Here is a 22,774-nt window from a genome sequence, read left to right as displayed (position 1 = left end):
CTATCTCCTCTCTCTCTTTCCCCCTCTCTCTTCTTTCCCTTCTCTCTCCTCTTTTCCCTCTTCCCCCACTTTCTCACTCTCTCTGCCCCTCTGTCTTCCCCTCTCTCACTTTTTATTATCTCTTCACCCCTCTATTTTTTGTTGCAACATCTATTGCAGCCTGGTCATCCTGGAAGAGGGACGACCTTATGTTCATTCTCAAGGTTTCTTAATTTTCCTCATGTTGAGGTTTTTGAGTTTTTCCTTGCCTTCATGTAGGTTATAGATCATGGGATGCTGTCATAATAGTCTGTGTTTTGCAATAACATTTGCAGCCCCTTAGAGACTGTCCCTTCTCAAGGTTTCTTCATTTTCCTCATGTGGAGGTTTTTGAGTTTTTCCTGGCCCTCATGTAGGTTTGAGATCAGGGGATGCTGTCTGTGGTCTGTGCAGCCCTTTGAGACTCTTTGTGATTAAGGTGTATACAAATAAGCATGCCTTGACTTCCCTATTTAACAGAATTCGTTTCTATAATTCAACTCCTCAAAATGTGCACTGATTTATAAAAAAACGTCGTTTTTATTGGATTATCAAACGCGTTTTTGTTTGTACGTTGAGCTATCGCGACATCATACGAGATCCTGACGTCACGCAACACGGAAGTGTGACGGTTTGAAGATGGCAACAAATGATCTCGACCGGTGTTTGTGTTCCTTCTCCTTCATTGAAATCGTTGAATCATTTTAGCGACATTTCTCCATGATATGCACTCTCCCTGACCTTGTTTTTAACGATAGCCGACTGTTGACCAAATACATAGAATTTCTGCGAGCCAGGCACTATTGTTTGATTATATTAAACACAAACGATAACATAGCCAAGTCATTTCATAGGTGAGTCAATATTGTTACTATATCACGAAGCAATTGATCATATTAAAATATTAAAGTGACGTGGGATTTTGTGACTTCGCAATGTGTGTCTTGAATGTTATTTCTTGGTCATATTTTACAGGAATAACTATTGGAACCTTCTGTAAACAAGAGATCGTATCCAAATAACCTATCCCTCCAAGGTAAATTTACTTCAATTGAATAGTTTACAGTATTATAATCATACTTTCCCCAGGTAAGTCACCAGTAATGGATGACTGATATATGGGTTTTATTAATTGCTGTAAAGGGACAGACTGAGGAGATCATTTCTTCCTCATGCCATGAGGCTCTTTAACTCCACCCGGGGGAGTAAAAGCCCACATTAAACCACATTGCATATTACCCTATTCTTATCACAGTGTGAATTTCCCTACGGGGATGAATAAACTATCTATCTAGACATCTATCTATCTATCTTGACATCTATATATCTAGACATCTATTCAGACATCTATTTAGACGTCTATCTATCTATCTGTACATCTAACTAGACATCTATCCAGACATCTATTTAGACATCTATCTATCTATCTATCTATCTATCTATCTATCTATCTATCTATCTACACATCTATCTACACATCTATCTAGACATCTATCTAGACATCTATCTACACATCTATCTACACATCTATCCAGACATCTATCTATCTAGACATCTATCTATCTATCTAGACATCTATCTATCTAGACATCCATCTATCTATCTTTTTTATCTTCAAAGTCTTTATTGCGTGTTTTACCCTGGAGTGCCCTGTCCAATCTCATTGCATAATCAATGACAATTCCATTTTTGCGCTCCAGGGTCTACACGAAAGCCACGATGAGATCTTAGATCATTAAAAATCCAGCCAAAACATGAACTCGAAGACCAAGGCCGACATGGACGGTTTACGTGGCGTCAAGACAAAAAGTTCTCACCGCAGGACGCTCCCCAAACAGCAAGTGTCCAGGAACACTCTGGAAAAGTGGTTATTGAAACCCACAGCAAATACCAGCGCTTCAGAGGACGTCCCTCGAGGTTACACGGACACCATTCACGTCGTCTCGGACTCTGACGAAGACACTCAACCTCTATCCACCCAAGAGCTGGACTCGGACTCTCTCGGCGATCTTCGGTCCGGACCTTCAGGGAACCCGGAAGTGGCCTCCGGCTCGGCGAGTTCGGGATCCCACCTCAAAGGCAAAATAACAGACTACTTTTGGGAGCCTTCCTCGAGACATGACGAGTATTGTGAAATACTGGAGACGGATGAGGACGATGATCTGGAAGCCACCTGGTTGGGGACGCCCATCGGCGAGTTACGGAGGACGCCTCAGTGTAGCGCATCACTTCCTCCGCTGAAGGACATTCCTGGCATCCACACCGTGATGATAAGGGTTTGGAATACCACATTGTTTCCAATGTTGGCGTCATTATTACAGCCATGGGGTCATCTTGCTCATATTTCCTAGCCGTTACCGTTGCAAGTGGTTCAAAAGCAGCGCAAGGATACTGCTGGAAGTGTGAATTTCCTATGGGGATGAATAAAGTATCTATCTATGTATCTAGACATCTAGACATCCATCTATCTATCTAGACATATACCTATCCATCTCAACATATATCTATCTAGGCATCTGTCAAGCTAGACATCTATCTATATCTAGACATATATCTATCTAGACATATATGTATCTATCTAGACATCTGTCTATCTATCTAGACATCTGTCTATCTAGACATTTGTCTATCCATCTAGATATCTATGTATCTAGACATCTATGTATCTAGACATCTATCTATCTAGACATCTATCCAACTAGACATCTATCTATCTAGACATATATATATATATATATATATATATATATATATATATATATATATATATATATATATATAATTTAGACATCTATCTATCTAGACATCTTTATATCCATCTAGACATCTATCTAGACATCTGTCTATCTATCTAGACATCTATCCAACCAGACATCAATCTACCTAGACACACATATATATATATATATATATATATATATATATATATAATCCAGACATCTATGTATCTAGACATCTATCTAGACATATATCTGTATATCTAGACATTTTATATATATATATATATATATATATATCTATCTCTAAAAGCACCACGTCACTTAATCTAGTACAAATCAGCATCTTGTCTCATGTTAAGGCTATGTCTTAGTATTTCAGGCTATGATTCATTATCTTCTTCTTCCTGTATTTCAGGTTATCAAACTCACAGTTTAGGGGCCAATGGCGCCCTACGTCATGATAATCTGACGCAAAAGTTTCAAGGGACAATGGGTATTATTTAGCGCCTACTAGTGGTAAATAGTAAGCAAAAATACATGCATTTTTAAAGGTGGGGTATGAGAAAACTTTGTTACTCTCGTTCGGCATTTTTCGGCTTTGAGTCTTGATGGCGGCCTTAGGCTCTCTGTTCATGATTTAGATGCAAGTACATGCATTTCTTAGCCGGCTCGAAAAAACTAGACTATATTTGAAACAGTCCTTCTCTCACTTTCACCATTTTAATGCTACGCTAACAAATAAAAACAGAACTCTGTTGGGCATTGTTAACCTAAACCTTAGTAGAGAAGCTATTTCACTTTCAACCCCGCCATTGCATACTTGCTGGTTGCATTCATTCCAAACAATGTAAGCCTCGCCTAACCTAAAGAGAGCTGACATCATTGTCCGCCATCTTGCTGCAACCCGTCATTTTTATTCTTTTTGCTTGCATTTTTTCCATAATTTTTCTGTTTATCTTTTATTTCTGTCCTTGTCTCTTTTTTCATTCTTATTTTTTTTACTTTTCTTCTTGTCTCTTTCGTATTCTCTTGATTCTTTCTCTGTTCCCCTTTCCCTCTTTTTATTTTTCTTCCATTTTATCTTTTGTTTTACTTCACTTTTACGTCTTGTGCGTAAGGAAAATAAGATGGACATCCTCGGGAGGGCTGCACAATAAATTGAAATCTATTCTGATTTAATTCGTTTAGTGCTGAACTTGTCGTATCAGGTGTCTCAAACTCACCGCCCAGGGGCCAATTGCAGGGAGGACAGTTTGTGGCCCCTTCTTTTTATATTAAAGTTTAAAGGGGAAACTTGTATTTTCAAGAGCCTCCTAGTGGTAGATAAATTATTCATTTAAAAAAATAAAAATTGATTTAACCCCTTAACGTTGGTGAACAAAGTCATGTCTTCAGGATGTCACCAGTTACTAAAATTCGTCATCCCACATATCATTGGAAAGCTAGAACGTTTGACATTCGAGATATGCTGACCATTTCAAAAAGTACCGCTCACAGAAACATCACCATCAGTCTGAAACAAGACACGGCAAAACTATAAAGCCACAATAACTCACCCAAAAGTTTTGTAATATTCCACTCATGAAAGGTTTCCCCGCAAACATAGTCTGGTTATAGTCAAGAAAGTCCAGTCATTCCAACTGTGTCAAATCCATCCATCCATTATCTGCACCGCTTATCCTCAGTAGGGTCGCGGGGGTGCTGGAGCTGCCCAGCTATTTTCGGTCAGTGGGCAGGGGACACCCTGAACTGCTTGCCAGCCAGTCGCAGGGCACACAGGGACAGACAACTCACTGGCCCATTCACACCTAGGGAATATTTCGACCGGCCAATTAACCTGACATGCATGTTTTTGGAATGTGGGAGGATACCCACGCAAGCACGGACAGAACATGCAAACTCCACACAGGAGGTTCCATCTCATGACCTCAGAACTGTGCTGCACAAGTGCTAACCACTGCGCCGCCGTGCCACCCACCGTGTTAAATATTTATTACAAAACACACAATAATGCCCAAAAAGAAATCCGCCTTAAAGCATCCCCACCGTTTGATTATCATTTTTTTAAAATCTCCCTTTAGTAATAAACAGACTCCTCAGATGTCTATCAGTATAGTCCTTATTCTGTGACCATCTTATTGACACCACTCTTGGTCACTGGCAAGCTTTTTTTCACGGTATTTAAGCTTGTGACAACCTATGAGGTGTATTAAAACAAGACCTCATGACCAATGCAGCTTCACAGCCATTAGCCAATAGTGACCGATTCAAATGTGGATTGACACGTTGGTTCGACAATGAAATTCCCTACGTAATTTCACGATCTGTATTGAAATCTACAGTGAACTTTTACCCATGGGCTAAACCAGCCTGTTTTTGGGGGTGCTCAGGCGTGTTTTGTGTAGAGCAACCAAAAACGAGTGCAAGAAAGAATACAAACTATAGAGACTCAAAGTGACCAAAATGCACAATTTTACCTCTCATTTTCTCGCCCGACCTTTTTGAGTTTTTTGGGTAACTCGTCGCGGCAAGATGGCTGACAATTCACACATTTTATGTCAAATAAGATAGATAGATAGATACTTTATTCATACCTGTAGGGGAATTCACACTTCCAGCAGTATCCTTGTGTTGTTTATTGACAGATGAACAGGATGGCCTCGGGGTGCTGTGTTGTAGTTAGCAACAGCGGAGTGGATGACGTCACACGCTAGGCCAAAAGTTCGACGTCCCTGCAGCCGATGGAAATCTTTGTGCCCAGGGTTACACCACCTCCTGTTCACGTAGATAGCGAGTCCGCTTCCTCTCCGCTTCCCGCAGACCTTTGTGTCTCTGTCTGCCCTAACAGCGCTGAAGCCGGGTAGCTCCGGGTAGCTCCACGTTAGCGTCCGGGATGCTCGACGTATAATAAATAAATGCAAATTCCTCCAGGCACGAGTATTTAAAAAGAAAAATGTGTGTTTGTATCACAGTTTGTGTAACTAGTTACATTTACTATAATATAATTCAGTGACTAATTCGGTTACTTTTCGGAAGCGGTAGTGAGTAGCTTTTAACTAATGACTTTCTTCAAGTAACGCGCCCAACACTGATCATTTCTCAATTTGTTGGTGCAACTGATCACTTTTCTTTTCTCATGTTGATAGACAGACCTTCTTGACCGCGCAATCGTCCCATATCCTCATGCATTTGATGATACGTGGGATGACGTCCATGTTAAAATGCCCTGTTCAAGCCGGAATCTGTTCCCAGTGCAAGATGAGGTAACTTCGTTCATTCGTGCCAATCGCATATCACACAGATAGAAATAACCCCCTAATTTTGCTTTCGTTTTTGGTCTTGAGTAAATAAAGTATCTATCTATATCGCTCTCGCTCTATTGCTATATCGCTCTATCTATCTATCGCTATATCTATCGCTTTATCTATCTAGCTATCTGGCTATCTATCTATGCCACCGGGCGTATTTTTAACTACTACAGGTGCTTGAAATTTTTGAAAATACTTGAATATTAATGTGGGTTTCCAAAGTTTGACACATGCTTGAATTTTGTGTGAAGGGTTTGTAAATGCTTGAAATCGTTGCCATATTTCTCGGTAGTCTGCCTCAAATAGATAGGTACTTTCTTCATCCCCGTAGGGAAATTCACTCTTCCACCAATATCCTTGTGTTGAAAAATAAAATAATAATATAAAAGATATAGAATACAAAAATACCCAATATAACATGTTGATATAGAGTATTTAAGTAGTGCTACGGAAAATACACACTGTAATAAAAATAGGGTAATATGCAAATGTAGGGGTGGGGTTTCATGTGGGCTTTTACTCCGCCGGGTGGAGTTAAAGAGCCTCATGCCATGAGGAATAATAGACTGGTTTAGTTATTTTATTTAATGGAAAAACCCTGCGGAACAACACCAGTGGATGCCGTTGCATCTCCTGTAAAAGCAAATCCAAATGAAAGACCGCACATGCACACAAATTGAATAGTTTCCCATTGAACAGTACGTTAATTCATGACTATGCCGTGCGCAGTTGTTAATAAACACTGCGATAGACCACGCATTCAAAGAAGAAAAATAAAAATCTGCTTAAAAATGAGGCTGAATAGACTTTCCTTCCTCTACAGCAGGGGTCGGCAACCTATGACACGCGTGCCAGCAATGGCACGGCAAAATAATAATGATTACTTTTTAAAAATGCGCATTTTCACCTGAAATTAAGACCTTTTCAGTTGTGCGCCGTGTTGTTAAGAGGCTTTACGGTAGCGCCCCTCCTCTTCTGCTCCGTGTGCGAGTGTGTGTCTGCTTAGCAACTCGCAGAAGAGGAGAAATCTGTGTTTTGACCCAGCCACAGTAACACCAGTGCGAGATAAATGAATGAATAATGACAGCTCCTTCAGCGAAAAAATCTTGTTCTTTGACTGACGACTGGCGGCTTGTGCAAAAAATGACTGTGCTGTTTGTGCATTATGCCCCGAGCGTGTTGTACCTCGCACATCAAGTGTTAAACGTCATGACGAGAACAAACATGAATTCAAGGCGTAGACATTAAAACGCGCTGTGTCAAGGTACAGCAAACAAACACAGACCCTAAAGACCTTTGTCACTGCTAGAAAAACCACCACCGAAGCAAGCTATCACATTGCTCACTGCACACATAGCAAAGCACGGAAAACCATTTATATCTGCGACCAAATCACCTTGTTATTTCTTTTGCACTTATTTTCAAGTAGCCTTCTGCTTTGCTGCTGTTATTTCAAGTTTTGATATTTTCTACAATAAGATTTCATCGATGAATGGTATGGTAGCTGTCCATATCACTTGTTTTTGACTGGAGTTCATTGATGATGAAGAATGGTTGATTCTGGTTGATTCTTGTGGTGAAAAGTTGAAATCATGGATGGCTACAGGCCTTTCCACCTGTTATTCACGTTCATTTTTTCGTTTATTGATGAACAAGAAGAGTGGAAGATTAGTCAGTTATACGATTTCAATGTCTATCCATGTTGTATATTTGGACTGGTGTACAATGACAGCTCTGTTGCATATAAAAAAATGTTGGGCGAATCATTAATCTTGGTGTGGCACACTGATTAAAAAGGAAATTTGAAAGTGGCACTCCACACCCGAAAGCTTGCTGACCTTTGTTCTACAGTTAGACGTCATCAAGTGCTGAAAGGAAGATTTGAATACAAAAAAGACCAAAAATAGATGGCAGCAAACACGAATGTAATGGGGCAAAAATATGTATATGTGTATATATATATATATATATATATATATATATATAAAAATATATATATATATATATATATATATATATATATATATATATATATATATATATATATATACATACTGCTGGTTTAATATTTGGCTGTCAGGTTTTCTGGTTCTTTTTCCTACTGGCAGCACTCACTAACCTCAAACAACAGGGCTATGGATTAATTAACATTGGCTTTCTTATTTGATAGTATTGGAAAACTGGCTTTGAATGTGGACACATGGAGAGGACGGATGAGGAGCGAATGTTGAAGAGGATCTACAGAGCAGAAAAAAATGGAAGGAGACCGAGAGGAAGGCCGCCATTGACGTGGATGGATGGTGTTATGAGTGCACTGCAGGAAAGCGGTCTAAATCTAGTGGAAGCTAGAGCTCTTGTTGGTGATCGGAAGGATTGGAGAGGTGTTGTCAAAGGATGGTGGGATGTTTGGACACGTTCTATGATACGGCAGGGGTAAACCAATGGAAGCTGTCAAGCCCTGCTGTTGAACAAAAGAGTGTGTTGTGTCACCCTGACCCGAGTGACATGGCCGCTTTCTTGTGTCCTGTTTCATCTGGAGGGACGGAAACGTGACCGACTCGGGTGCCGAGGTGCCCAACTTGTTTGGGTTAGGGTTGGCCATGGTCCAAAAATTTTGGTCTGTGTTTCTTTTGCCACTTTTTCCCTTTTTACATTTCCTTTATTTTTGTATGTGTTTGTTTTGCTGTCAGTCACCCCTCTTGAGGGATATGACCAAGGTAGATAGATAGATAGGCTTTGAATGTCCTTAAAAAGTGCTTGAATTTTGCCAGGGTGTATAAACCCTGTTAATGGAGTGCCCCGAAAAAAATCTAACCGAGCAAGGTTAAAAAAGCAATGCAAACTCCACAGTGAATGAAAGTATAAATTCCCTGCATCACGTCCTATAGGTGCAAAAATAACCAGATTTTGAATGTTGTCTCCAATTTGGATCAAAGTGTTATATGCTGGAGTGTCTTTGTATACATCTGACAAATCTTCTCTTCCCCCCCAGGCAACACGCCAACTCCAAAACAAGAGTCGGTGGGAACTCATCAAGCAGACTTTGTCAAGACGAATTACAAGCGCTGCTGAATTAAAGGCAAGTTTGTCAACAGCGCTGTTGTCATGACCTCAATTCGCCTCTAAGGGGCGTTCTTTTTCTACAAAAAAGACCTGCAATACTAAATGCTTGTCGATTTTTCTTTCCTACGAATGATTTTCTTATTGTGTTACAGAATGCAATATCAAAATACTGTGCTTCTACTGCTAAGAAGTGGGACTTCACTGCATTTCATTTGTACTGCACTAAGGTAATTCGGATCATGGATGAATAGAATAGAATCTACCTTTATTGTCATTGTTACAAAACGGGTTAACATATTGTGACAACGAAATTGGGCATGACACTCCAGAAATGACAGTTGCTGTGTGCTGTTGGTTTGATGAATGGATTTTATTTTGATTCTGTATTAGAAAGTATTTGATTTGGCCCATTAATGTCAATTATTGACTTCTTCATTTCTCTGATTTCCTAACCTGGATGATTTTCGACCACTACCTTTCACTATTCTCTTAGAAATACCTTTTTTTTTTATGTACCGCACCGGTTGACCATCGTACACCTCGGTGTTTTTCCGAACCCTTTTCAAAGGCCATTTATCATGTGAGAGTTTCATGCACCCTCCTCCCACCTCCGAGTGCGTCATTGCATGGAGAGGACCAGTAACCATGTCCGATTGTTTGGCTATGGAGGCGGTGGGAACGTTCCATTTGTTTAGTCGTATACTATATTTATGTGTGTTTGGCGTAAAAACTAGTATCTCTTCATTTTAGGTGCAAGAGCAAGGTTTGGTTATTAATGTCAAGTCCTATTTATTTGTGACGCCCTTTTATCACAAATAGTCTCAAAAGGCTGTACAGAGCAAAACAACGACAACAAAATAACGAGTAAAATATAACAAAAAGGAGGAGGAACGGTGAAGCAAAATATGGAAAAATACGAATCTTGCACGGGTGCACCCAACAGCAGGGCATGTGGTTTTTGTAAATTGTGACTCAAAAAAGGCAACTCGCCAGACAGATCTTCCATGGCTCTATTCAAACTGCTCCTCCCACTCTTTTGGATCAACAATACACAGGCATCCTGTGGTGATCTGCTGATGATGTAGGCTGGAAAGGGATCTATATGTGTGAATTTCCCTACGGGGATGAATAAAGTATCCATCCATCCATCCATCCGGGGAGAGATTCGGATCAAAAATATTTACACATGTATTGTTCAGATCCCCATATATATTCGATTTACTCAAGATCCAAAAATCATATGCCTTGGTATAGATATATGCAAATTGCAGATGTATTTGTTCATGTAAAAAGTGTGAAGATTGCGGACATATTTGAGGACTGTATTTGATTTACACCAGATTTCTTCTTTTAATTGTACCAGAGAAATTTCAAGACCATAAGGGAGAGAGGACCCACTCGCGTAACGTTTCTCACAGTTTTATCGGGAAGCAGGGAAAGGAGTACACACATGATCCGAAGGTCGCGGGGAATAGGTTGCTCGGATGCAGAAGTGGGCGAGCGATGGCAGTGTTAAGAGCGGAAAAAACGGGTCGTAGCCGGGATGGTAGAGCAAAACGTGGCCGATATCAGAAAATGGGTCGTAATTTGGTCGAGATAAAAACGGTTCGTAATTCAGGACGGGCGAGCAGGCGTAGTCGAGATCAAACAGATCGTAGCGGGAGGAAAACAGGAGCAAAAACACAGGACAAGCGAAAAAGGGCTTGCTGTGTAAAAACGGAGATTCGCAGACGGACCGACAAAAGGGGACTGACAGGACAGAGTTGAAATACTAACCGGGAGCCAATCCGTCAACAATCTCCAGCTGGCGCCCATGGGCGGGGCCAAATGGGCGCCATGGCAACCGTCACGAGAAATTGGAAAAATGGTTTAAAAATTCCTTAAAAAGTGCTTGAAATCAGGGTTATGGACCCTGTTGTAAACATAAAAAATGTTACATTCCTAAAAGTGGCCATTCACGAAGGCACCACATCTAGAACGCTTCACATTTTGATTAAAAAAACCAGAGTCAAATTTCTTTCCTCCTCCACGTTGACGCCAAGATGAAAAATGTGTTACTGTCAATCCGAAGGGGCAAAAAAACAAAAAACCGTAATGGATTTTGCATGAGAAGATTGTCGCCACCCTCCACGAGCAAAGTGGTCGCACGGAGCTATAATTTAATATGCCCAAAAGGTCATGTTTGCTAACTTGTCAAGAAGGAAAATGGCTGACATTAGAAAACAGTTTACCTCACCCACTTTTTCGTGTCGGATTGATCAGATAGATAGATAGATAGATAGATACTTTGTTCATCCCCGAAGGGAAATTCACATTTCCAGCAGCATCCCTGAGCTGAGAACAATCGAGAACAATCGAAAATAACACGGGAGCTGCTGGAGTGGCTGCCATTCGTGACGGCGCCGGAAGAAAAGATTCAATTTGAATCATGATCAGGCGTTACGTGAAGGTTGTAGATAATGCTAGCAATGCTAGCTTCTCAGCGGTGCAAAATTTGACTATCTTCCATATTATGCATTTCGAACAGAGCCTGCCCTGGCATTGAACTAAAGCCCAGTCAGTCAATATCTATTGCATTAAACTCAATACATGTAAATTTGTAGTCGATCGTATAAAATCCTTTATAGTCGAATGTAGAAAATCCTGTGTAGGTTTTCAGTTTTTTTTTCTTATTTTGTAGCATGGGCTTGAGGTACAGCTCGACAGCACTCTTTGAACAACTGCATAATAAATAACCCAAAAATCAGAACACCGTAAAATCGCGCCTGATTATAAGCCGCACCCACCACTTTTTAAGGAGGATAAGCGGCACAGATAATGGATGGATGGACAAGTAGACCAAACGCTTATGCATTTTTGAAGTTTTTAATGCATATTTATCAATTTTAGTGACTTTGCTTGAATTCCATCCATCCATCCATCCATTATATGCACCACTTATCCTCAGTAGGGTTGCGGAGGGTGCTGGAGCCCATCCCAGCTATCTTTGGGCAGTGGGCAGGGGACACCCTCAACTGCTTGCCAGCCAATCAGAGGGCACACAGGGACAGACAATTCGCTCGCTCATTCACACGGGGACAACATGCAAACTCCACACAGGACGTTCGATCTCTGCTTGAATTCCAATTTGGTGAAAATCTTAAAGAAGTATACGACTTTGTCGGAGCTTCTCAGTTATATTCTGATGTTCCAAAGTGTTAACTCTTCAATGCTCTCTCTGATTGAAAATACAAAAAACCTTAGGAGGTAGAGCGCTCGTCTAGGGATCTACAGGTCACAGGTTCGATTCCCGCCTCCTCCGTGTTATATGTTGAAGTGTCCTTAGGCAAGACACTGAATCCCTAATGCCCCTGATAAGCATGGCTGCATGACCGCTATTGTGTGTGAGTGTGTGTGTGAAAAGTGTGAAGCACATTGTAACACATTGTTGACTTGAAAAGCGCTATAGAAATGCAGTCCATTTACCATTTAGCGTCTTGATTATCCTCAAAACGTTTGGAGGCGGACTCCCTATTGGTGTGTGAGTGTGTGTGTGAATGGGTAAGTGTGAAGCACATTGTAACACATTGTTGACTTGAAAAGCGCTATATAAATACAGTCCATTTACCATTTAGCATCTTGATTATCCTCAAAACGTTTGGAGGCGGACTCGCTATTGGTGTGTGAGTGTATGTGTGAATGGCTAAAGTGTGACGCACATTGTTGACTTGAAAAGCGCTTAATAAATGCAGTCCATTGACCATTTACCATTTAGCATCTTGATTATCCTCAAAACATTTGGAGGCTGACTCCCTATTGATGTGTGAGTGTGTGTGTGTGAATGGGTAGGTTTGAAGCCCATTGTAAAGCAGCTTTGGGGAGTCTTCATTGACTTGAAAAGCGCTATAGAAATGCAGACCATTTACCATCATATGTACCTGCATGCCAAGATGGATAAACAAATAGTCTGTATTTGAAGTAAAATTGCATTGGTTGAACTGTTGAGGGAGCATCTTCTCTTCATATTTTCTTCTCAAACAACAGGAGATAAGAAACAGGGATGCGTTTGAGTGTCAGAAGGAAGTCGACATGAGTGGCACGGAGTGACGGGCCCCCCTCGCCTCCTATGAATATTCACCAGGGCGCTCGCGCTCTTTTTGCGCTCCTCCGGCATATCAAAAGCTGTTGACGGACAGTTTCTCTAGGCCGCCTTTACGAGCTTGCGTACGGGTGTCTGTTTTTTGCCAAGCAGATTGTTTTAGCGCTCGGACCGGCGGGGAATAGAAACAGGAGGCACGCGCACGGACCAGCAAGAAAGCTTCGAACTTGCGCCCAACAGGATGATAGTTTGAGGCCCCTGACTTAATATGAAAGTGTTGTGGATTAACTGCAAGTTAGCTTGATGGAAAACATCTGGATGTTATGAAGCAATGTTGATACAGGAAATACCACGGTGTTGACTGAGCCAAGTCGAGGCGGGAAAAAACACGTAACCGCACAGTATAAAAAAGCTGATTGTCTCCCAGACAGACTCTGAAGGTGTATGGATGAAATAAACAAATTTCCCTTTCCGTCATATCTCGGCTCTGTTTATGTTTTGGGGCGACGCCCAACGACGTCCTCAACGAAAAAAGTTATAGGAACAGTTGGGTATTGCTCACCCACTAGATGTCGCTGTATTCTGTCATGCCACTGAAAACCAGTGTGAAAAGAAAAACGGAAGAAGACAAAATACAGAGAATCATAGTGACCATAAAATCTGGACTACGGGCCGCGACTTCTCAACCCTGCGGCTTATGCAGTGATGTGGCTAATTTATGGATTTTTTGTAATGGCCCGCCAGAGGGCGCCCGTTCGCCCATGTAAAAGGTGTCAATCGATAATGGAGAATTATGGCAACGATTTCAAGCATTTACAAACCCTTCACCCAAAATTCAAGCGTGTTTCAAACTTTGAAAACACAACATTCATATTCAAGTATTTTCAAACATTTCAAGCACCTGTACTTAAAAATACACCCGGTGGCATGACTCAAGACCAAAAGAGAAATAAGAAAGCAAAAAAGGACATAAAAAGAAATGAAAAAAGGACAGGAAAGTAAAAACAAAAGGGGTAAAATAAAAAAAGAAAAAGGACAAAAAGTAAAACTCTTTGGGAAAAAGAGGAAAACAAAAATGAAGAGAATAATGAAATGAAAATTGAGAAAAGATGTCTTTTTTTTGTTTTTGTCTATTTTCTCTCTCATTCTTTCCTTTTTTCTTTTTTTTTTTTTAGATTTTCCTTTTTTTCTTTCTTATGCAATACTTTTTAATTTTTATTTTATTTTTGCTTTTTAGACTTTTTCTTTTCTCCCCTATGAAAAAAATAATATCCTTTCTATGGGAAAAGCTGGGTAAAAATGGGAAGGAAACCGGCGCTTTTGTAATTTTCTTGGACTCATATTTGGGTTGCACAACATACTGGTAGATAGATAGATACTTTGTTCATCCCCTTAGGGAAATTCACACTTCCAGCAGTATGCTTTTGTTGTCTATTAACAGATGAACAGGATGGCCTCAGGGTGCTGTGTGGTAGTTCAGCAACAGCGGAGTGGATGACGTCACACGCTAGTCCAAAAGTTGGACGTCCCTGCAGCCGATGGAAATCTTTGTGCCCAGGGTGACACCACCTCGCGTTCACCTAAATAGCGAGTCCGCCTCCTCTCCGCTTCCCGCAGGCTTTCGTGACCTGTAATATAAAACACTGTGCCTTTTAAGAACAGCCAAAGGTTTTTATCAGCGCTGTGTTTGTGGAAAAGCCCATTCGGCCCAACTTCACCCGGAACCTATCTTCAATTCAGTTTGAGAGCCCAGTTCTACTCTATGTTGCCAGTTGCCTTCATCCGTCACACTGGCTTCATGAATTGGGACAGTCTTCCTTCGCAGTAGTACAAATATTTCAGCCGGAAAGTACTCCACCGACCTCATCCATTTGCATACCCACCGCTCCAAAGAGTATTTAATGACTTGGCCGGGTGTCCCGCTACTGATGAGAAGGCTTCCTGATTGATCTTTTTGACATTTGTTTGGGTGTAAACATGTCAGATATTTAATGAGGCCGGTCCCGTGCCAGTTGGTATTCTTTTGATTTGAGGAGAAGCGGATGAAATCATTGGAACCAAAGTTTAAAGGGGCAGTGTGTGTGATTAGGCACCTCCTGGTATTTGGGTCAAATTTGACCCAATTTTCTGGGCTGTTTGACGCAAAACCATCCAATTGTTTGGATCCCCGTTTTTGCCTGTGTTTTTTGCTCATGTCTTACCAAGCCCTTTGAATCCCTGTTTTTGCCTGTGTTTTTGCTTTTGTTTTGCCAAGCCCTGTGAATCTCCGTTTTGCCTGCGTTTTGCTCCTCTTTGGTTCTCGCCCGGTTCTGTTTGATTTTGACCACTTCCTCGTTCCGATCAATCCACTTACGTGACCAACGATCCCCGGATCGAGTGTGCGCTCATTCCTCTTCTCCCAATACACTGTGAGTAACGTTACGCGATTGGGTTCAGTTTCCTGTTCTGGTCCATGACAGCTCTCTGATATAAAGGATTCTTAAGCAATTTACAGCCACAACATGACATATATTTGCTCTCCGAGCAGGACGTACTCACGAAAAGAGCCATATGTGGCCCGCGAGCCATAGGTTCCCGACCCCTGCTGTAGTGGCAAAGCGACAAACACATAAACATATTTCTTTTTTTCTTTCTCTAAGATCCTGGAGCCCGACGCCGCGCAACATCTGTTTGATTCCCTCCTGCCAAGCCTCGTGCAATTAGCACTGAGGGCGTCGCGACTGTGCACCAAGGTAACGGCCGTCGAGTCATCCCGATCACTGGCCTGGCGCCCCCGTGGCTGGGGTTCGAACCCTACGGGTCAAAAACCGGCACAGCGAAATCTACGCAAAAAGGTCACGGGGCTGGGTTATTGGCGTTGGTATAGCCATGCTCTTTATTGGCACGGTGTTTGCTTCTGACGGGATTTCAAGTTCCTTAATTAAATTTACATAAATGTGTTTCTCTCTAGCTTGATTAAACATTAAATCCATCATCAAATAGCCTCGTTTACTTTGCCAGGAAATGATGGGGAAAAAAATCATCTATTTTTCACCAAGTTGTTGCTTTACTGGATCAGGCATTCCGTTTTTCGCTTGTTATCGTTTGGTTGATCGCGTTTGTTTCGGTCTAACTAGTCTTTTTCAATCTTGTACTATATTCATATTATACTATATTTATTGTTGTTTTAAATGTCTTGCTTTGGAATTTGGGGTGAAACAATTGATTCCATTGAAATTGAAAAGGCAGTATTGAGGTTACAAAAGATAATTATGGAAAAGCAAATGTTTTTGTTTTGGTGAGTTGGTATTTTCCATGTAACCATTGGTATCTATCTCTATTTATACATCCATCTTAATCTATCACTATATCCATTCATCCATCCATCAATCACTATATGCATATAGCCATGCAGAGCTATCATTATATCCACCCATTCATCACTATGTCCATCCATCCACCCATCACTATATCCATCCATCACTATACCCATCCATCCATCCATCCACCCATTTATTACTATACCCGTCCATCCATCCATCACTATATCCACCTATTCACCCATTACTATATCCATCCATCTTTCACCATATTTATCCTTCCACCCATGTCTATATCCATCCATCCACCCATTCATCACTATATCCATCCATCCACCCATTACTATATCCATCCATCCATCCATCAGGATATCCATCCATCCATTAGGATATCCATCCATTCATCACAATATCCATCTATCCATTCATCGCTATATCTATGCATTCATCACAATATCCATCCATCCGTTCATCACGATATCCATTCATCACGATATCATCCATCCAAATCCATTACTAAATCCATCCATCCATCCATCCATCCATCCAAATCCATTACTAAATCCATCCATCCATCCATCCAAATCCATTACTATATCCATCCATCCATTCATCACGATATTCATCCATCCATTAATCACGATTTCCATCCATCCATTTATTACGATATCCATCCATCCAAATCCATTACTAAATCCATCCATCCATCCATTCATCACTATATCTATCCATCCAAATCTTTTACTATATCCATCCATTCATCCATCCATTCATCACAATATCCATCCATGCAAGTCTATAACTATATCCATCCATCCATCTATCCATTCATCCATCCATTTATCCTTTCATCACTATAACCATCCATCCTAATTTATCACCATATCCATCCATCCATCTATCCATTTTTTCAATGCAATAGAGATTCACATGAAAAAAACCTAAATGACTTTAAAAAACGATCTTACTTTTAAATGAATTGCAAAATTCAGTTAAAATCATTTTATTTCCTCTGTTACAATTTGTTAGCACGCCTTCTTTAGTCATTGTAGCAATAAAACTTGATTTTAAACCGGCCAAACGTTAATTTCGAAGCAGTAGTTGCGTAAATCCGATCAACAATTCCTTTCCATCACTCCGCACGGTCTTCGCTTTCCGTGTTTCAGCCTCTGGATTGTAACCGTGATTCAAGAGGCGGCGGGCCGGAGTGGCGCCGCATTAGCGATGGCGCACGACATCCTTCAACATCTCCTTGGGCAAATGGGCTAAACAAATGATTTTGACCTTGCTCCGCTTCTCCTTCCTCAGCCCATCCCGCTCCTCAAGCGGGGAAGCCGCCACTCCATCAGTCTGTCGCAGGAGCAGGTGGCCTGTTTGCTGGCCAACGCTTTCTTTTGCACCTTCCCGAGACGCAACTCTCCACGCAGCGAGTACGCCAACTACCCGGACATCAATTTCTTTAGGTAACCGTCCGGTCCGGAAGACAAATCTGTGAATGAAAAGGCACACTTGCCCTCGACCTCCCCCTATCCTCAATATCTTACGGCATTGTGGTTTCATGACCTAAATGGAGGAGAAATTCGTTTTGCATCGAGTCGGACAGAGAATGCCATTGGCTGTTTCGTAGAAAACTGACAGTGTGGGGTGGCCTTGCTAGCTCATTTATTGACATTTTTTTTCTATTTCTTAACAGTCAAGTCAAGTTATGTTTATTTGTGACGCCCTTCATCACAAAGAGTCTCAAAGGGCTGCACAGACCACAGACTATTGCAAACTATTATGACACCATCCCCTCATCTAAAACCAACACGAGGGCATGTAAAAACTCAAAAACAGGTCAAGTCAAGACATGTTTATTTGTGAAGCCCTTCATCACAAAGAGTCTTAAAGGGCTGCACAGACCACAGATTATTGCAAACTACAGACTATGATGACACAATCCCCTGATCTAAAACCGACATGAGGGCCAGGGAAAACTCAAAAACCTCAAGTCAAGTCCTGTTTATTTGTGACGCCCTTAATCACAAAGAGTCTCAAAGGGCTGCACAGACCACAGATTATTGCAAACTACAGACTATTATGACACCATCCCCTCACCTAAAACCGACATGAGGGCAAGAAAAAGCTCAAAAACACATCAAGTCAAGTCATCTTTATTTGTATTGCCCTTATTCACAAGAAGTCTCAAAGGGCTGCACAGATCACAGATGATTGCAAACTACAAACTATTATGACACCACCCCCCCTGATCTAAAACCGACATGAGGGCAAATAATACACAGATATTGTCAACATAAAATCTAGGTTATTCGTATGCTATAGAATAGAAGTGTGTTTTAAGCTTCGATTTAAACATTTCCACTGAGGTTGCAGATCGAAATAATTCAGCAACATCGTCATCGGCATTGATAACTGCAGTAAAATGTTCAAGTTTTCTTTTTTGCATTTTCACTGAGCTGATATCACCAGATATAATTGTTGTGTGGGGTTTGATTCTATATTATATAAAGCCATATATATTACACCCTTCCACCATCATGACCTAAAAGCCCGCTCTCACCAACATGTCAAGTCCAAGATACTTTTCCCCCCTCGGGACACTGAACAAGATTTCTTTTTCTTTATTGCTCCCCCGAGGGGGCTTTCAGACCATCAAGCTTTTGTCATTTCACTCTCTCCACGAAAATTCTTAGAACTCACTCAGGAGTGCTACAGGACGATGCATTATAAAGTTTGCCACGAGCGGTTGTCGGTAAAACGGGTTGACCCGCTTCCTTGCTTTAAAAGCAAGGCAGGACGTTCCTAATGTATCCTCGAGGAGGAGACTGAAGTTACTTCTAAAGCTTTTTCTGTGCGTGTGCTACAAAGTGGCAAAAGCGATGGTGAGCCCGAGGCAATTCCGTTGTGGAGGTCCTACATCATCGGCGAGCGAGTGAAAAGAGGTGGAACGAGGGCTCGGCTAATTCCTATCAAACGTGGACGCTCGACTGAACTCACGCGGAGGACTTCCATGGCCGAACGCTTTGGTTTCCTTTTACAGTGCTTGGAAAATATATTTGGATTGACTTCCTGATTACTGTGGTTTTGCAAACCAGGGAAATACAAAATGCACTTTTGAAATGTTGATTTCATTTGTTAAGGCACATAAAATGTGAAAAAGTCATTGCCCCCTGCACCCAAAGGCCAGTTGGGCCAACTTTGGCAGCGATAGATCCCAGTTCGAAACCCGGCTCATCCGTGTTACATGTTGAAGTGTCCTTGGGTAAGACACTGAACCCCTAATACCCCCAATAAGCAGGTTAGCGCCTTACATGGCTGCAAGGCTGCTATTGGGAAAAGTGGAGCACGCTTTGGGAAGTCATTGACTTGAAAAGCGCTATAGAAATGCAGATCATTTCATTTCATATCAAATCAAATGTTTACGATAGTTGGTAATGGGTCTTCACAATGCTGTGGAGGAATCTTGCCCCACTCTTCTTTGCTATTTAGTATAAAATTTGCCATATTTCAGGGTTTTCTAGCATGAACTGCCCGTATGTTTTCTTTATCCTCACTGCAAAATGTAGAACTGGAGTCCCACATCCAATTTCGTTGTCACAATAGATTCAACCCATTTGTAACAATGACAATAAAGGTATATTCGATTCAATTCTATTCAGGTCACACCACAGCGTCTCAACCGGATTTAAATCTGGACTTTGACTTGGCCACTTTAGAACCTCCATTTTTGGGAGCCATTCAGAGGTGGACTTGCTGGTGTGTTTCTATTCGTTGTTCTGCTCCATGAGCGCTTGAGTTTGAGGGCAGCATCTGATGGCTAGGCGATGTCCTTCTGGTAAACACCAGAATTCGTTATTATGTCAACTACAGCAAGTTGTCCTGGTTCTGATGCAGCAAAGCAGCCCCAGACTATCACACCGATGCCACTATGTTTTACTGTTGGCATCAAGTTCTTTTGTGGTTTTTACGCCAATTGTAATGGGCTGCACACCTTCCATTTTGGACTCAACAGTCCACAGAATGTTTCACTAAAATTTGGAGGATAATCAAGATGCTTTCTGTCAAATGTGAGACGACTCTTTGTGTTCTTTTGTTACAGCAATGGTTTGCGCCCGGGAACTTACCCATGGATGCCATTTTTGGCCTGTGTCTTTCTTATGGTAGAGTCATGTTATTAATTCTTAAAAGTTCAACTTTTGACTCATCAGTCCACAGAATGTTCCTCCAAAAGTCTTGAGGATAATCAAGATGCTTTCTGGCAAATGTGAGATGACTCATTGTGTCCTTTTGTGACAGCCATGGTTTGCACCTGGGAACTTGCCCATGGATGCCATTTTTGGCCTGTGTCTTTCTTATGGTAGTCAAGAACACTGACCTCAAAAAGACTGCTTACCTGCCTCAGGACCAGAACTACCGAAGTTGACGGAATAATGAATTCTGGTGTTTAGCAGGTAATCTTAAAGGAGAATGTCTGGACATCAGTTTTTATTTTCCAACCTTTCATTTATAATTGGCAATTTTTGGCCAATGTCTTTCCTATAAATGAGTCATGAAAACTGACGTTTACTGGTCTTCTTTGCTGCCTCAGGACCAGGACAACTGTCTATGGTTTATGGAATTGTGAATTCTGGTGTTTAGCAGAAGATCCTGAAGGAGAACGTCCGGCCATCAGTTGATGCCCTCAAACTCAAGTGCTCTAGGATCATGCAACAATCCGTGACAAAAAAAAACAAAATAAAATGAAGGTTCTGGAGTGGCCAAGTCAAAGTCCAGATTTAAATCCAATTGAGTTGCTGTGGTTTGACCTTAAACAGGCCGTTCATGCAGGAAAACCCTCGAATTTGGCAGATTTAAAAATACTTGTAAAGAAGAGTGGGCCAAAATTTCTCCACAGCATTGTGAAAGACTCAGTCCCACTTATCGTAAATTGGTTTGATGATCTGAAACCTTTGTGAGTGATAAATATGCAGAAAATACAAAAAAGAGGGTAAATACTTTATCACGGCAGTGTATGTCAAGGATGAGAACGTATATGATCGGTACAACTTCTAAATAAATACTTCATCAAGTCATACATGTCCTCTTTTTGCCCTTAGGCTGTTTGAAGGATCTTCATCCAGGAAGATTGAGAAGTTAAAAACGCTCATGTGTTACTTCAAAAGTGTCACTGAGCAAAGTAAGTTTTGTTTCCATGACGATGTGCTCGATGATGCGTGGATGCAAATAAATTCCCTCTATTTTCCGCCATTTAGAGCCTTCCGGTCTGGTCACGTTTACACGAAAAAGATTGGATATTTCTCCTAATTGGGAAAGGTAAATTAATTTTCCTCGTTGCTCTATAATTTTCTCCTTCTGATGTTTGTTTTCCATTTTTTTAGCTCGGAGTCTCTGCTCACGAGGCTGTACATAACATCTGAAGGGACGATTGAGGATGACGGTTATGGAATGCTACAGGTAAGATCTACTCTACGGAGGAGATCATTTCTTCCTCATGCCATGAGGCTCTTTAACTCCACCTGGGGGAGCAAAAGCCCACATTAAACCCCACCCCAACATTGCATATTACCGTATTTTTATGACAGCGTGTATTTTATTTAGCACTATCTAAATACTCTATCAACACGTTACATTTGGTATTTATGTATTATATTCCTTTTACTTTATCATTGTTTTATTTTTAACACTAAGATACTGCTGGAAGTGTTAAATTCCCTACGGGAATGATTAAAGTATCTATCTATCTAGACATCTATCTATCTAGACATCTATCTACCTATCTATCTATCTTGGTATCTATATCTATGGTACCTATATCTATGCCATCTATCGATCTAGACATCTATCTATCTAACTATCTATCTATCTCGGTATCTGTATCTATGGTATCTATATCTATGCTATCTAGACATCTATCTAGACATCTATCTAACTATCTATCTCGGTATCTATATCTATGGTATCTATATCTATGCTATCTAGACATCTATCTATCTATCTATCTATCTATCTATCTATCTATCATCCATCCATCCATCCATCCATCCATCCATCCATCCATCCATCCAGACATCCATCCAGACATCCATCCATCTACTCTTTCTAGGAAAAAACAATGTAACAATTTCATGAATACTGGGACATGAACCTCACACTAGGATATTGTCTCACGAGGAGAGGATGTCGAAAAATAAGCTCTATATCATTTGTTTTGTACAATTAGAATATTCTTTATAGTCATTCATAACAACGTAGTGAACATTGTTAATAAAGTGAGTAGGCATGGCACTC

General features: G+C 41.0%; 1 protein-coding gene across 2 annotated transcripts in view; it reads left to right on the top strand.

Annotated features, from left to right (window-relative positions):
* Positions 1–630: 630 nt before the first annotated feature.
* The window catches only part of LOC148347866 (poly(ADP-ribose) glycohydrolase), a 42,570-nt gene continuing 20,426 nt past the window's right edge, over positions 631–22,774 (top strand). The window contains exons 1-11 of one of the 2 annotated variants that reach the window (XM_088323392.1): positions 631–872; positions 994–1,054; positions 1,719–2,294; positions 5,885–6,001; positions 9,039–9,125; positions 9,262–9,336; positions 15,827–15,919; positions 17,795–17,949; positions 21,583–21,662; positions 21,739–21,799; positions 21,865–21,940. In XM_088323392.1, coding sequence (XP_088179518.1) covers positions 1,773–2,294; positions 5,885–6,001; positions 9,039–9,125; positions 9,262–9,336; positions 15,827–15,919; positions 17,795–17,949; positions 21,583–21,662; positions 21,739–21,799; positions 21,865–21,940 — 1,266 coding nt within the window. In that variant the 5' untranslated portion in view covers positions 631–872; positions 994–1,054; positions 1,719–1,772. Of the gene's footprint in view, positions 873–993; positions 1,055–1,718; positions 2,295–5,884; positions 6,002–9,038; positions 9,126–9,261; positions 9,337–15,826; positions 15,920–17,794; positions 17,950–21,582; positions 21,663–21,738; positions 21,800–21,864; positions 21,941–22,774 lie in introns of those variants that run through there. The other variant, XM_088323393.1, reaches the window with a different exon arrangement.

The sequence above is a fragment of the Urocampus carinirostris genome, chromosome 19 (genome assembly GCF_059441175.1).
Source record: "Urocampus carinirostris isolate Australia breed hairy pipefish chromosome 19, RoL_Ucar_1.0, whole genome shotgun sequence".
Classification (NCBI taxonomy): Eukaryota; Metazoa; Chordata; class Actinopteri; order Syngnathiformes; family Syngnathidae; genus Urocampus; species Urocampus carinirostris.
Note: the sequence above shows the minus strand (reverse complement) of the source record. Positions and strands in the feature narration are given on the sequence as shown.